Source organism: Penaeus japonicus, unplaced genomic scaffold (genome assembly GCF_977035675.1).
Source record: "Penaeus japonicus unplaced genomic scaffold, GWHDUDI00000001_assembly GWHDUDI00000014, whole genome shotgun sequence".
Taxonomy (NCBI): Eukaryota; Metazoa; Arthropoda; class Malacostraca; order Decapoda; family Penaeidae; genus Penaeus; species Penaeus japonicus.
In genome coordinates this window covers 10,612,342-10,627,341 of record NW_028234416.1, presented here as the reverse complement: position 1 = coordinate 10,627,341, position 15,000 = coordinate 10,612,342, and the positions used below count along the sequence as shown (strand labels likewise).

Below are 15,000 nucleotides of genomic sequence, written 5' to 3'. Positions count from 1 at the left end.
GAGGAAGGTGACTCAAACCATGCCCAATGTCTATAATGTGTCCCTGTGCCAGCATGGATGCCTTGTAGTGGCACTCATAGTCATAAGCACAAGTTTCCTTCCTCTTCCCTACCTCTTCATGTTATCTTCATTGTGGATGTTATATGTTTCATATTCGTTCATGCCAGCACACAAATACAAAAAAAAAAAAGTTGCTTTTTGTCCTCCCATAAAACAGCAATTCTTTTATCACACTGAGAATAAAGAAAATAATTAGCTAATATGGGTCATATACTACAATCTTAGTCAAATGCAGAATTGATAGAGCCTGTGCTAAGACAGATATAAGTTTCTAAATACAGCAAAACACATAAAAAATAAAACACAAAAATGAGTGATTAAAAGAGAGTGGGAAAAATCTAAGTGTGTTGCTTGAAGCTGCCTCGCTCTGATATAAAACCCACCCTGGAGCCTGGGTAGGCAAATCTATCCCTGTCGTTAACGGGTTAATAAACCAACTAGCTAAATCAATAAGCTTACCTAATGTGGCCATCTGGTTGAAGAGTCTGCAAACGCGCGCTTCACTTGGCTCAAGGAGGTCTAGACGATGGAAAAGGGCAGAGGGAGGTAAGGGAGGAACATTTCTACTCAGTCTCTTATGAGGTCTTCCGGAGTCCCTCCACGCAACTATAAAAACCCATCCACAAGATGAGGATTGGAACCACCAGTAATGAAGCTCCTCCTGAGGATATGAAAGATAATTAGAGAAGGCCAGAGAAAAAAGCTTGCTAATAAAACTCATTAAACCACTCAAAAAATGAAAGTATCTTTCTCACCAATGAAAGATATATGAAATAAGATTGGTTATGTTGATTGAATGTGTCTGAAATCTTTTCTCCTATCAAACCTTAGTGACAGGTACTATTTACTTGTTTTTATATCATTTTCTTGTATCTTGGAGAATCATGTAATAACAAAACTTTTGATCATCTCTATTGCATTAAATTCATTGGTAACAAGGTCCCATTACGTCTTCATGTATAAAAAGATAAAAATTTGTTATCCATATTCATTTTGTTTAATCATACATCTATAACTACATAGTTCATGGTAATTTATTATTGAGAAATAAAAGTGATATAATTTAAGAATCTGCAGACCTGCCAAGTCTCTTGCTAAATGCAGGTCTTACAAATTTTTACCCAACCGCTACGCACTTGATCGCCCAGCGTCCTGGCCGTACAAAAAGCTATGACGTGATAGCACTGCCATCACATGTAATATCATGTCCTCTGTTGTCAACAGGTTGTTAAGACTTTATCTTTCAGCAATATACATTTCATGTGATAATTTTTTGTGCAATTTTAGATCCCTTGACTCAAAAAACATGCATTCTGCATGTTCCTTTCAACAGTCTTCACAAGTTAACACTTTCATGTCTTCTTCAAAAACATGTTATAAGTGTATCTAGTTTGCCATCAATGGAAACTATATAAACCAATTTTGCACTGAAGCCTTGGCAGGTCTGAATCTGTATGTCACTAGAATTCATGTCCTGACAAATCTTTTTTGGCTAATCTTTTCTATTTTAAATAAGTAACAGCAAAAATTGTTACAAATGCAACTGAAGCATTCACCTTAAACCTCTAAAGGATGTAGTTATTAAATTTTGTCATGCACAAAGCCAGAAAATTGTTGCAATGTTTTCAAGTCAATTAATGTAGTGACCCATAGATTCCAGTAGTACAACTATTTTTTGTGCATTTAAATTTGAATAGATAGAAGAGATTGTGCACCCTTTTGGAATTTAAAAAAAAAAAAAAAAAAAATAATAATAATAATAATAATAATAAAATAATAATAATAATAATAAAATAAATAACACAATATGCAGCACACAGACACTTATCATACTTTTTTAACACACTTACCCTCTTGCTTCTGCTCTGATCTGTGTCTATCAAGACTCTATATCCTGACGACAATCTGATAAAGTCATCCCTGACTTGACTGAAATTGCGAGTTTGTTCCAGTAAAGCAATGTCTGTTGGGACCAAAGGCAAGGACCAAGATTCAGGTCTGCCGAGTCGAGGATGACCAAGGACTTTTCCTGCAAAGATCATCTTTATAATTTTGGTTCTTTTCTTTTTCTTTTTAGTCATTGTGTCAAAATATGAGTCATTTGTTGTAAATATGAATATCAACTACAATTTATAACAATATACAGAAAATTCATTATTTGAAAAGTTTCCCTGAGGAGACTAAGGCTTGCTAGATGAAAGTCTCATAGTTTATATAAAATGAAAATAAAAGCAAATTAAAAATCAGTAGACAAAATTTCCAAGTGGTTTCACTGCACATAGTATGCACATGATGTTTATAAAAATATCAAAATTAGAGTAACCAGCTGGTGATTAACTCAATTATATCTCCATTTACTTTTAATTGATCACCATAATAATTCTGATCCTACTCTGATCAAATATAGGGTAATATAAGTGCACCTGTATCAATCCACACAGAATTACAAACATCAATTTGAATCCCCATGACTTCCCCAGCTAGTTCATCAGGCCACAGGAGCCTCTGAGTACTGTACATGATTACTTCATTGTTTACAGTTCAGGAGTTACAGTAGTATTACTGAATTATCATTATGTGCTATCATTTGGTCAGGCAAAATAGTGCAGCTGCAACCAAGGCTGTGGGCATATCAGTGGCGCACCTACGGTAAAGATGAGACTAGGCCCATTATCCCATTGACGATGGGGACATGTACCATCCACTATAGTTTTGTTTTAAGATTATTATTTTTTTTTTTACAAAGATGATTATTCCAGTGCTTAGTCACCAAGGAGTCAATTGTTAGGCCTACCTTAACCTATTCGGTTTACCCCATTCCTTGAATTTTTGTGAATTTTTTTTTATTTCTGTTACTATTATCACTGTCATTAACATTATCATTACTATCATTATAACATGAAAAAAGTAATAAGAGAAATGGAAATCAAAACATTTTTTCCCCCAAAAAAATCAAGGAATGATGTAAACATCTGTCAGGAGTCCTACTGACTGATGATTCCTTGATGACTGAGAGTTTGTAAGTACAAATACACTCCCAGCACCAACAAGTTGACAACTCTTTTGCCTATAAGCTCTCCTATTGAAGGAATGGGTATTGATAACCAGCTAACTTACCTCTAGCATCAGTAGCAAAGGCATAGGAATGTGCTGGAGAATTGTAATGTGTGATGTCCTCCAAGAGATTTGCAAGTGGAAGATCTATACCAATAACTCCAATCACTTTACCGTCTCCAGTCTGCACCACTTGTGTGAGAGACACCACCATGCCTGTTCCCAAAAATGAATTGATAATTATCAAATACTGCACTCTATATTAGTTTGTATAATTCATAATCACTAATGCTATTACTGCTTTCCCAACTAGAGAATCTACATCCACATAACAATCCTGGAAAAAAATGATAGTAATGGGACTCCCTTCTGAAGTAATGTACCCAGCCTGAGGCTTAATTTTGGGATGTCACTTCTACTAAAGTGTAGTCATGTATATCATGACACTCATACTCATTGGGTTAAAATATGGTAGGAGCAGTAGTGGTACCAAATTCTGGGTGGTTGTGAGACAAAGACAACTGACTAAGGACAAGCAGACCCCCCAAAACCACTCACAAAGGGCAAAACTTGCCTCACTTCCCTCCCTTACCACAGATAGGTTCTTCTCTCTCTCCTCCCATTCAGGTTAGTTTTCACCTGCTATTCTACTTCTTGTTCTCTGAGATTGAGTCATCTGTGAAACAAAAGTGACCAAGCAAATCTAATTGCTTTCTTGGTTTCTCATCAGTGTCACATCACTGATTTTGATCATGCGAGGGATTCCTGCTGAACAAGTTGTGAATAAAACAACAAAAGGAAAAACAGGAATATGCCAAAGGCCTTTTGCTCTCTAGAGCAATTGGGTGTGTTTTCCTGTTTTTCCCTCTGTTGTTTTATTTACCCTAATTCAATCACTATTTTCTTGATTTCTTAGGCCTCCCACTTTTGCTACAATGCTACAGTTTACCTTAACCTTTTAACCCTATGATGACGGTGTGTCACACGAGTGTGACACAGCTAAATTCCCGATGCCGGGGCGTCATGCCAGTGTGACGATTCCAATGCAATATTGCAATCGCCCGGCATAGGGGTTTTCGCGTAGCGTGTGCCCCGTCGGGAAAGGGTTAATTCTTATCTGCTTAATCAGACATTTTTTCTTGTTGCTGAATTTGCTACTTCTAATTTGGATACAAAGCATTACTAATACTTAAAACTTGGAATAGTGAAGAATACAAGTTAATATCAACAAGCTTTTCTATCTAAAATAAGATAATATAGGCTTTTCATGCAACAAAATACTAAGTTTTAAGATTTTAAAAATGGGTTTTTGGACATGTCTTTCAATGGCTGGATGAATAACAGGAAACTTTAAATGCACCATCCAAGAAGATAACTGTCAAATTTTCTTTAAACACAGTCTTGTTCAGAATCACAAATACATGCAAGTAATGGATTGAATTTAACTGTAAATAATTGATGTATCCAATAACAGGAAAATGATGAAACTGGGGTAAAACATGCCACCTGTACAGAGGTTTTCCCCTAAGGTCTGAGCCACCTAGAATGGTGTTGCACCTTAAGCCATTGTAGACTGGTAGCAGGTGGCAACACTTACATGCTAAGTGAGTTTTTGGCCTGAGGACAGATGACAACATGTAAGTGCCATTAGTCGTAATGGCATATTTAACTTTAGGGGAGAGTGGACTGCTGTGTTTCTCTACCACACTATGAGTAATAACACTATTTAGTACACAAATATAAAAAAAATATAAGGATGCTATATCCCATAAAACTGTAATACTTCTATCGAACTGAGTATAAAGAACATAATGAGCTGATATGGACTGCATACTACAATTCTAGTCTACTACAACTCTTGACAAATACTCTCAGATGGCACCATTCTTCTTAGCCCATCAATGTTTAGCCACCCAAGAGTCAATTATCAATTACCTCACCTCATGGGGAAAAAATTACGATTATGAATTCAATTACTATTATGATTATTATTAGCATTATTATTACTATTCTTATCAATATTTTCATTATGATCATTATCATCATCATTAGTATTACAACAATTATCATTTTTATTATAATTCTCTTAACCCATTCACGTCGGTTGACATCCTGTCACAAGGTTGGAAAATATCCCCGGACCTGGGTGACGTCCTGAGACGTGCATTTTCTCACCAAGTTCCAGGAGGGGCAATGTGACGTGCTGAACCATCAGCAATAGATTCCTAGATTGTTCTCAAATATAATCCTTTTACAGAATTTCTTTGACTTTATTACTTTAGATTAGGTATTTGAGTGTCATAAAATGAGATATAACATTAAAATAATGACATCACGGAAAACTACATGATATTGATGACATCATGGTAATTTCTGCTTCTTGATCGGTTGAATAAAAAGATCTGAGTCTAGAAACTATTGTAAAATCAAATGTGTTTGGCTAAGATATAATATAAAGTAAAAAATCACTAATGCAATACTACTTCTATTTTGTTGATTACCCGTTTCGTCATGTTACGTCACGAGGTACATGTACAGACTCATATGTAAGTGTATGATTATTCATATTGTTCTTCTTTTCATTTTGGTAAAAAAAAAGAAAAAAGTATAAAACATGTTTTTTGATGCCCCACTAAGAGATTGATTCCACTTTCCTTTGGTATTTTCACATAGAAGTGAAGAATATAGGCAAAGTTCAATCAAATAAAACTAAAAAGGCATTACTGTAACATGTTTTTTTAAAATAAAATAACACCTCTGAACATAGCAATATTTTTACGTGCCTTTACATTGTAGACGCATTCATGAAAACCATAAGAATAGGGTGGGTGAAAAACGCTCTGAGAGGATCAGCACAGCCCCGCACAGTGAGAAAATACCCCAGCACGAAGTTTTGCGCACTTGTTATCTTCCTGGCGTTAGCAGGAGTAGGCAAAAATATGTCCCGTCATGAATGGGTTAACAGTGTTGATAACAATAAAAAAAAAAAAAAATTCAATCAAGAAATGTTGGTAAACTCAATCTTTGGAGACTTGGCACATGTGGAGCCATAAATGTTAAAAAAAAAAATAATAATAATGGACAGCACATTATATCCACGAACTCCCATAGTCAAGGGGTTAATCATATCCCTTCAACCCATGTCCCATCCACCTCAACCTAGTACCTTCACACAGAGGATATGGATTCTTTTGAGATGAAGGAAGGAAAATAAAAACAATCAAAAAAATATGCTCAGTGTGGTACCAAAATTTTGCTGAGTAGCTTGCAGTCCAAAAAGACTTTGTACCAAGAAAGATTTAATGTGCTATGCTTCAACAGCATTATAGAAGTATTAAGTTAGTTGCATTCCACCTCAACACTCAACTATCTCACCTCTCCCATCTTCGTCCCAGTAAGGGTCGGAGATCACCAAGTTCTGCAGGCCATCACTGTGTCCCTTGGGTTCATGCACAGCATCATAAAAATTATTGATAACTGGAGCAACGTTCAGAGTCGAGTCTAATCCTACCACTAATCCCTTATTAGGCAGCCTGGTAGTTTGTATATCATATTTCCTAAATTCTTGATAAGCAAGTGCTTCTAAGAACTGCCTTTCACTTGATGGCTGATCTGAAAAATCAAAAAGATAATAATTCATTTATGTATTTCCTATTATCTACTTTCTAAAACTGCTGCTTACTTGATGCCATCAGATATTTCATGACAGCAGAGAACTTTTGAAAATCTTTGGTGAAAGTACTAAAAATCAATGGCATACACTATGAAATATCATGGAATTTATTAACCAAACTATATAATAGATTACATAAAACAAAATTTTCTAAGGTATTGATCACAACAGCCTAAGAATAGGGAGCATCAAAACTGAGATTAGTTATAAAAATAGTTTGTAAGGTCAAGACCAGCTTCCAGGTGATTCCTTCAATTAATCCCAATATACAATTACATTCATTCTTAAATCTAAGGAGTATAGCATAAGTTCTAGAAAGATCCATTTATGTAATTTCATATCAAAACACACTGTTACTGTAAAATAAAACAGTAAAAATATTAAATACCAACCTCTGCTTATTCCAAGCCCAAAGGCACTCAGTAAAACTTTTGTTGGTATTATATCCAACATCACAGCCATATGTTGCAAGATTGTGTGGATTTGGGAGTGCTTGTTAAGCTTTCCACAAGTCACATACATTAATAATACTGATTTATTGGACGACGAAAGGCTAGATGACCAATTTGCGATCATCTCCATTGCAGTAATAAGCCCTAGGCTGTGATTGGTTGGTTCTGTAACAAAAAAATAAAACAAAGCAATAAATTCACAAGATCAAAAAAACAGCATTCCACAAACAAGATACTCAGTGAGAAATATTGTATTCCAATCAATACAGTATCTGCAAAAGAAACTGTTAACATTAAAAAAATAATAATTTGATGGAAATCCTTCCACAAATAATACTTGCATTGTAAAATTTTTCATTCATACCTTTTTCAACAAGAGCTAGAGAGACTGTCACAGACAGACAGAAAAAGATTGACAGACCAGTTTTTCATGAAACTTTTTTTTTCATCAAAGTAAGTCTTGTGCACAGTGAATGTTAGTTCAACATGTAGTTCCATAGCATTAGCAAATGGAAATTTTCTGCCAAAATAGATAGCAAAGAATTAATGCAATACTACTTACCATTATGTATGTCCATGTAATTTACAAAACGTCTAATTGCATGTTTAACAGTGTGTGTAGCTGGAACCAGAGTGGCATTCATACAAGGGGCAGCAGGTCGAACAACACTGCCTTCTAAACCCAACACAGCTATCTGGTCATGTTGCATTATGGTAGATGCAATCTGATGACCTAAAGAGAAATGTAATAAATGTAATACATGTAATAATCAAAATTCTTTCATGTATTAAATGTAAATAATATACCAACCAATTTATGCTGGTATGTGTACTAAATATATAGTCTTAACCCATTCGTGCCAGGTGATGTGATATCACGTCATGGGAATATTTCACTCCCGCCAGAAAACCTCTTATCACGACATGATTTCTTCCTCAAAACGCATGTTTTACATCAGTACATATGGATAAAATAAAAAAAGTTCCATTTCCATAGACACTTCACTTGTGAAAAGGATGTAAACAAATACAAAAAACCTCCTATTATCACCCCGCTGAAGCAGGTGGGTGAAAAGCACTGTCACTTGCTATGTAGCCAGCAGGAGTAGCATTACACATTATAATCCCTGGCATGAATGGGTTAAGCAATACATAAAATGCATATATATACAAAATAAGCATATGGCAGTTAAAAAAAAGAAGAGAGTGTGTGTGTGTGTGTGTGTGTGTGTGTGTGTGTGTGTGTGTGTGTGTGTGTGTGTGTGTGTGTGTGTGTGTGTGTGTGTGTGTGTGTGTGTGTGTGTGTGTGTGTGTGTGTGTGTGTGTGTGTGTGTGTGTGTGTGTGTGTGTGTGTGTGTGTGTGTGTGTGTGTGTGTGTGTGTGTGTGTGTGTGCGTGTGCGTGTGCGTGTGCGTGTGCGTGTGCACACGTGTGTGCGTGTGTGTGTGTGTGTGTATATTTATGTATATATAAACCAACCTATAGCTTTTGCAGTCAGAAGCAACCTTGGAGTTAGAGCCTCTCCTAGATCATAGAGAAGCACTATGTTTTTACCATCAGGTCTGACTGTAGCTTCATAGACATGTCCATGACGACCAGATTGACTGCAATCAGCTGCAATGACAGTGTCTGTACATTACAGACATTCACATGCTTAATGGCACCTATGGATTCTAAATGCTAGATTTCAGACATACAATAAATCCTAACTGGAACTTAGATAATATCATTGTTAAAATTCTGAAGATCCAGAAAAAATGAAATGGTTTCCACATTAAATTTGACAAAAGAAAAAGCAAATATGACATAGCTATCTCTCAAACTAATACTATCTACACTGATATACTTCTTTATTGAATATTATAGATATTTACCTTTATTACCTCACAATGCAACACAATGCCTTTATTGATTAATGAATCTATATGTATTCAATTATGTATTAGATTCAAACTTTATATTCCAATTATTATACATTATAAAAACCGTTATAACAGCAACCATTTACATTTTCATACATCTGGACACACACAACTTACCTGATCTGTGCGCAGGATACTCAGTATGCAGACCATCAACGGACATGAAATACTGCCACTTGATGGATGGGTACCTCCGCAGATTGAGAACAAACACTATGGTGCAGCAGAAAATGAATAAATAAAAATACCATAATCCTGTAACACATCTAGCAATGATCACACATGACCATTCAAAAGCATCAAGTTATACAGTACTTTACTTCTTTGTACATAATAACTTACTTGATAAATCTTGCCTTTTAAATATGTTCTTAAACTTTTAATGCCATACATTGATACCACAGATAACTTAATCAAAGGTATAATGTGAGAAGTTAATTAAAGGAGAATATTTGCAGGGCCAATAGTGTAGAACATAAGTAAGAGTTTAAATCCTACATTTGCATTTGGTTTTAAATATATTATTCTGACAGATAAAGTATTCAAGCAAAAATGCTACACAATTTAATAATACCTATAAATTTTAATCTACATCTATGTATCAGAGCGCAGTTTACTACCTGCCCTTCAAAGCTAAAGCCAAATATATAAATATTTTTACATCATGAATAATGACTTTTAATTAAACAAGCACATAAAGATTATGTAAATAATCCATATAAATAAAACACATGATTGGTAAAAATTAATCAAATAAATCAAAGTAAATTTTTTACAATAATTCTAAAACATGTTTCTTATATATTACTTATGTAATATTCTAGTTCTTAAAACTCTGTATGTGACTTACTTTCGGTAAGATTGTAGGGTGGGAAATAAAAGTCAGCTGGGAGTGAATCCTCACTTGTACCCAAGCCTGAGTCACACCACAGTTCCTCATTCACACGGGTTCCAAAGTGACTTTGATATCTGTTGAGTGAGTTAACAGCATTGTACTGCATGTAGTTTCTAATAATTTATAATTGCACCTACAACCAAAAAACACAGACTATCTATTCCTTCAGTTGTGTAAGTAGGATATCATACCAAATGCTAATTACAATTACTTTACTCATATATGATATAGAGATTCATATATCACACCATAAATCTAAAAAATACAAGAAAACACAACATCCTAAGATATCAAGCACGGCGGGGAATTCTAGCCTAAGTCACAATGCCGGGCCGTTCACAGAAGGCCTAAATCCTTTTGGCACAATATGTGACCCCCATCTTTTGAGGATGTACTGTACCCCGTCAGAGTGGGTTAAGATCTGGCCATCTTATTTAAGATCTTAGGATGTTTGGCCTGGTCTAGCCATCTTACAATTTTCTAGATTTACAGTATGAAATATGACTCACTATATATGAGAAAAGTAATACTGGTAAATCTTTGGTATAATAGGTCATCATAACTGAAGGAATAAATAACTTGTAATTTCAGCAAACAGCAAACTGCAATAATTAAGTGATCCCACCCTGTAAAAAATGCCTATAGCGGAAGGGTTAAGTGGATATCAAAGCTAGTCCATAAACCCATCAAATATACAAAACACAAACTGATATAACATTTAAATCTCTAATTCCTGAAATTTTCATATATTACATAATACTTAGCTCATTGATATATATATGATTTTGGATACTTACAGGAGGTAGTGATCTGGGATGAGACAACAAGGGTTGTAGCTTGCTTCATCATTATAATGATGGAAAACATCTATTCCACTTTGACTATGGTGGGAATAATGAGTTGCCACCATGACTGCCATCTCCCCAAGTACATTTGAGAAGAGAGAGAATTTATGTTCTAAGGACTGCACCATCTGTCAAAAAGAAGAAAAAAGTTACATAGAAAATGTCAAATCAAAGCATACCTCAAGGAATAATCTGCAATTATATTGCAAAGCAACTGACACATTGCAACCACTCACCTCTTTGACAATTTCTTCTTCCTTCCTTTCTATATCTGAGTAAGGAAGCTCATCAAAGATGGCCTGAAATATTGTGTCAAATGATTATCAAGGTCTCCTACAGAGTTTGTCTGTCATAATATTAACTCTGCAAGTCATATAAATAATCTATATAAATAAACAGATACAATTTTCACATGAAACAAGCACAATTTAACTATAACTTAGAGAAAGACAAATTAACATTTTAGTCAACTACCTGATCTACCTACCAACCAGAAAAGATAGTTACATGCAAAAAAATTCATTAAAACTTGAAATCTCTTGTTCTCACTTGCATATGGGTGACTCCCAACTCCTCATTGGCAATACGTCTCATCTGAATGCCTAAATTAGTAGCTCTCTTCATCAGAGGAATTTCTCCTTCCAGCACACCCATCTGACTTCCTCCTTCACTTCTCCCAGCTGAAAGTCTGTGGGCCACATTTTCACTCTCTTTTTTTAAGATATCTAATTTACATGCTACTGCCATTTTGTTTGACATTTTAAATTTGTTTTTATTGAGCTTGATCAAATTATATCTACTAACTTAACAACAAATAGTAGAGGATCAACATGATTTTGATAGAAGATTTACATATAAAATTAAAATTTAGAAATCTATTTAACATGCTTTTATCAAAATGAACAACAAAATCATTATGGTATATTTTTAACAACTGGGAAAGAAATAACTGCCTCACCTAAAATTATGTCTAAGGAAGGTCTGCCGTCGCATTTCTCTTAGAAGCTGTGGGCTGTTTACGTAGAGTACTGGTTTGTTTTCCCCACTGTCTCCACTAACACCTTCTGGTCCCACATCTTTAATACTACTGTTGGCATTGGTTATACTTGCACTCTCTTGTGCAACTGAATGAGAAGCCCAGAGAAGCAATGATACTGTCAGGGGGAGTAGGGTAGTCAGTAAGGCAGCTAAGGACTGCCCACTCCTGAACACACGGGCTGGGCCCTTCATAATTGCTATTTAGATGCCAAAATCATTTCATTGTTCCTCTGCACAACTGGTCCCTCATTACTGTAAGAGATAAAAGTATTTGTAAAAGTACTTCATACATTAAGGAAAAGTTCTAATCAAAGAATGACTGAATAATACTATATTCATAATCATGAATAACAACTGTTCCCAAACAATGGTGAACCCACCCCTGCCTGAAATGAATGATGGGGGGGTCTGCAAGAAAATATCTGTAGTGGTGGACTTTATTTTTATGTCTCATAAGAATTTCAAGATGTCCTTTGTTCTGGAATGCAGGCTCATCCATTCCAATTATAACTAGTAAAAGGTAGGTGCTGATATATTGGCAGTTATGTAATTTTTTTCTTGATAATTTTTTTCTTTCTACTTTGGCATTATCTTATAATTATCTTCATAAGATATAGAACATAAATGCATTACAGTTATGCCATTAGAGATATCTCTGTTACAATATCTCAGATATAATGACTAATATCACTAAGCATTGTGTAAATGTTATGGAAATGTGTTTCATGCTGTTATCAATAAATGGTAGCAATGGTGGAAGCTAGTACATCACCTAGTGATTGGGAACTGCTGGTGTATAACTTTGAACTTGTCATTATTCACTGAATATTGACCCTTTCACTACCCAGCCACATGAAGCTGAACATTTTCTTTTGTCTTGCAATGGGGGGGGGGGGGTAAGTAGATACAGCTTGTATCATACAAGGAGTAAATACTTCCCACCTCTAGCTAATCCACTGATATGGCCTTATTGCTGAAACCTTTATTTTCATCCCTTCCCAACCCACACACACACTAAATCATTCATAAGCACAAACACATCCACATAAGAAACACTCAATTATACAAATTAAACATCTAACAGGTCTTGTTCTTGTCAGCTTAAATTAGGTTAAGGTGATCCGTCTGCTTGTCAAAAAAAAAAAAAATGGAGAAGGGTGTGTCCATTCAGGAAAGAATTTAAAAAGAGGCTACCATCAGATATGATGCCTATATTGATCGCCATATAAAGAAAAGGATAAGAGAGATTTCATTGATGTGCCGAAGCTGAAAAACGTTACTGCTCTGAAATACGTTTTACACTTTGTACATATTGATTTTTCGGTTTTCTTCACTTTGTTCACACACAAATCATGAGTCATGGCAGTGTCACTAACATCTAATCATCAAAATACGAAATACCAGCCAAGTTAGTTATCAAAAACAGATCACTAACTATAGTCTCCCATCTACAAAGAGAAATCTCGTGTCATCACAGTCATTTCGGTCTAAAGAGCCAACAAACTCCATACCATCTCTCTCTCCAGCATTCCCATTACTAACTTCACAAATTTGTAAATTCTAAACCCCTAATAATGCTTAAGCATCGAATAAAAGCCAATGGAAGTTAGCTCTAGGTCCTCACCCAAAGAGAAGACGCTTTGTTTACATCCACTGAAGTTCATCTTCTTCCCCGGAGTCAAATCAGCGTCTATATTACGCTCCTAAATTTTACACAATAGCAACTTTATGCGATTTCAGACTAAATTATACGGTAAAAGGCTAAGGATTTGCGTACCAGCACCCAATAAAGCATGGAGAATTTTATTTGATAGCTTGGGATGATGATACTGTCTTTTTTAATACTACAGCTTCTAGTTTTGTGAATGAAAAATACATAAAACTTATTCGGAATTAATATAATCTTTGCTATGATATGATATTGACTAAGTTGAAGATGAAATCAGAAGAAACAATAAATTAATTTCCAAAAACGTTTGTGTCTGCTATCATTATTCATTATCATCCTATATTACTATCATTAGTATTATCATTATCATATATTACTATTATCTATATCAATATTATTACTATTATCATCATTGTCATCATCATTAATATCACTATATTTCATAATCATTATTATATATTATCATTCTTATCAGTGTTATCCTTATCATCACTATTATCAGCGTTACTGATGTTATATCCGTTTTGAACATTATCATTATAATTACTATCGCTATCATAATTATTATCATTATTGTTGTCATTATCATTATTACTATTGTAATTATCGTTATCAATATTATTGTCAATGTCATTCTAATGACCATCGTTTATCATTATCCTCATTATCTTTATTGTTATCGTTATTATTTTCATGATCATATTATTATTATAATTATGATTATAATAATTATCATTATTACTATCATTAACGTTACTGTTATTACTTTTACTATTATTTTCTTGATTATTATTGTCATTATAATCATTTATCGTCATCATGATTACTATCATTATTGTTAGTATCTTTATTATCATTACTATTACTATTATTTTCTTTATCACTATTGTATCTATTATCATTGCTACTTATCTTCATGATTACTATCACTATTGTTCTTTATTATATATTGTGTGTCTGTGACTTGTGTTATGTAGTGTTGTATGTGTGAGTGTGTGTGTGTGTGAAATTTGTTTGTGTATAATATGTGTTTACATACGAACATTTATTTGGAGATATATCTTGCTATTTTTCGTATGGAAAATGAAAAGTTTTCAAATAATTTAATTTTTTTATTTAAAAATCCTGAGACATAATGCACATCAATTAATCATTAATCTTAACAATAATATATTCTGAAATTGTAGAGAAATTGCAAACAAATCACATACATTGGACAATTGATTCACAGTATCACTGACACAGCATAGATTTAAACAATATATATATAATATGTCATAAATATAAAATAGAGAGTAATGTAGACAATATCACAAACATAGCAATGGCAGCTCCTCTTTACATGAACATCAACATTAACATTTTTAGGCCACATTTGATGCTGGGTATCGTG

The 15,000-nt window shown here is 34.3% G+C and overlaps 1 protein-coding gene across 2 annotated transcripts in view; it reads right to left on the bottom strand.

Annotated features, from left to right (window-relative positions):
- The window catches only part of LOC122258831 (VWFA and cache domain-containing protein 1), a 24,886-nt gene extending 11,272 nt beyond the window's left edge, over positions 1 to 13,614 (bottom strand). The window contains exons 1-14 of one of the 2 annotated variants that reach the window (XM_043025070.2): positions 13,563 to 13,614; positions 11,859 to 12,190; positions 11,450 to 11,588; positions 11,137 to 11,199; positions 10,853 to 11,028; positions 10,011 to 10,129; positions 9,278 to 9,373; positions 8,718 to 8,867; positions 7,802 to 7,972; positions 7,180 to 7,404; positions 6,490 to 6,726; positions 3,178 to 3,330; positions 1,911 to 2,089; positions 520 to 721 (exon numbers count right to left, since the gene is read on the bottom strand). In XM_043025070.2, the coding sequence (XP_042881004.2) occupies positions 520 to 721; positions 1,911 to 2,089; positions 3,178 to 3,330; positions 6,490 to 6,726; positions 7,180 to 7,404; positions 7,802 to 7,972; positions 8,718 to 8,867; positions 9,278 to 9,373; positions 10,011 to 10,129; positions 10,853 to 11,028; positions 11,137 to 11,199; positions 11,450 to 11,588; positions 11,859 to 12,130 (2,182 nt within the window). In that variant the 5' untranslated portion in view covers positions 12,131 to 12,190; positions 13,563 to 13,614. The remainder of the gene's footprint in view (positions 1 to 519; positions 722 to 1,910; positions 2,090 to 3,177; positions 3,331 to 6,489; positions 6,727 to 7,179; positions 7,405 to 7,801; positions 7,973 to 8,717; positions 8,868 to 9,277; positions 9,374 to 10,010; positions 10,130 to 10,852; positions 11,029 to 11,136; positions 11,200 to 11,449; positions 11,589 to 11,858; positions 12,191 to 13,562) is intronic. The other variant, XM_043025071.2, reaches the window with a different exon arrangement.
- Positions 13,615 to 15,000: the final 1,386 nt, after the last annotated feature.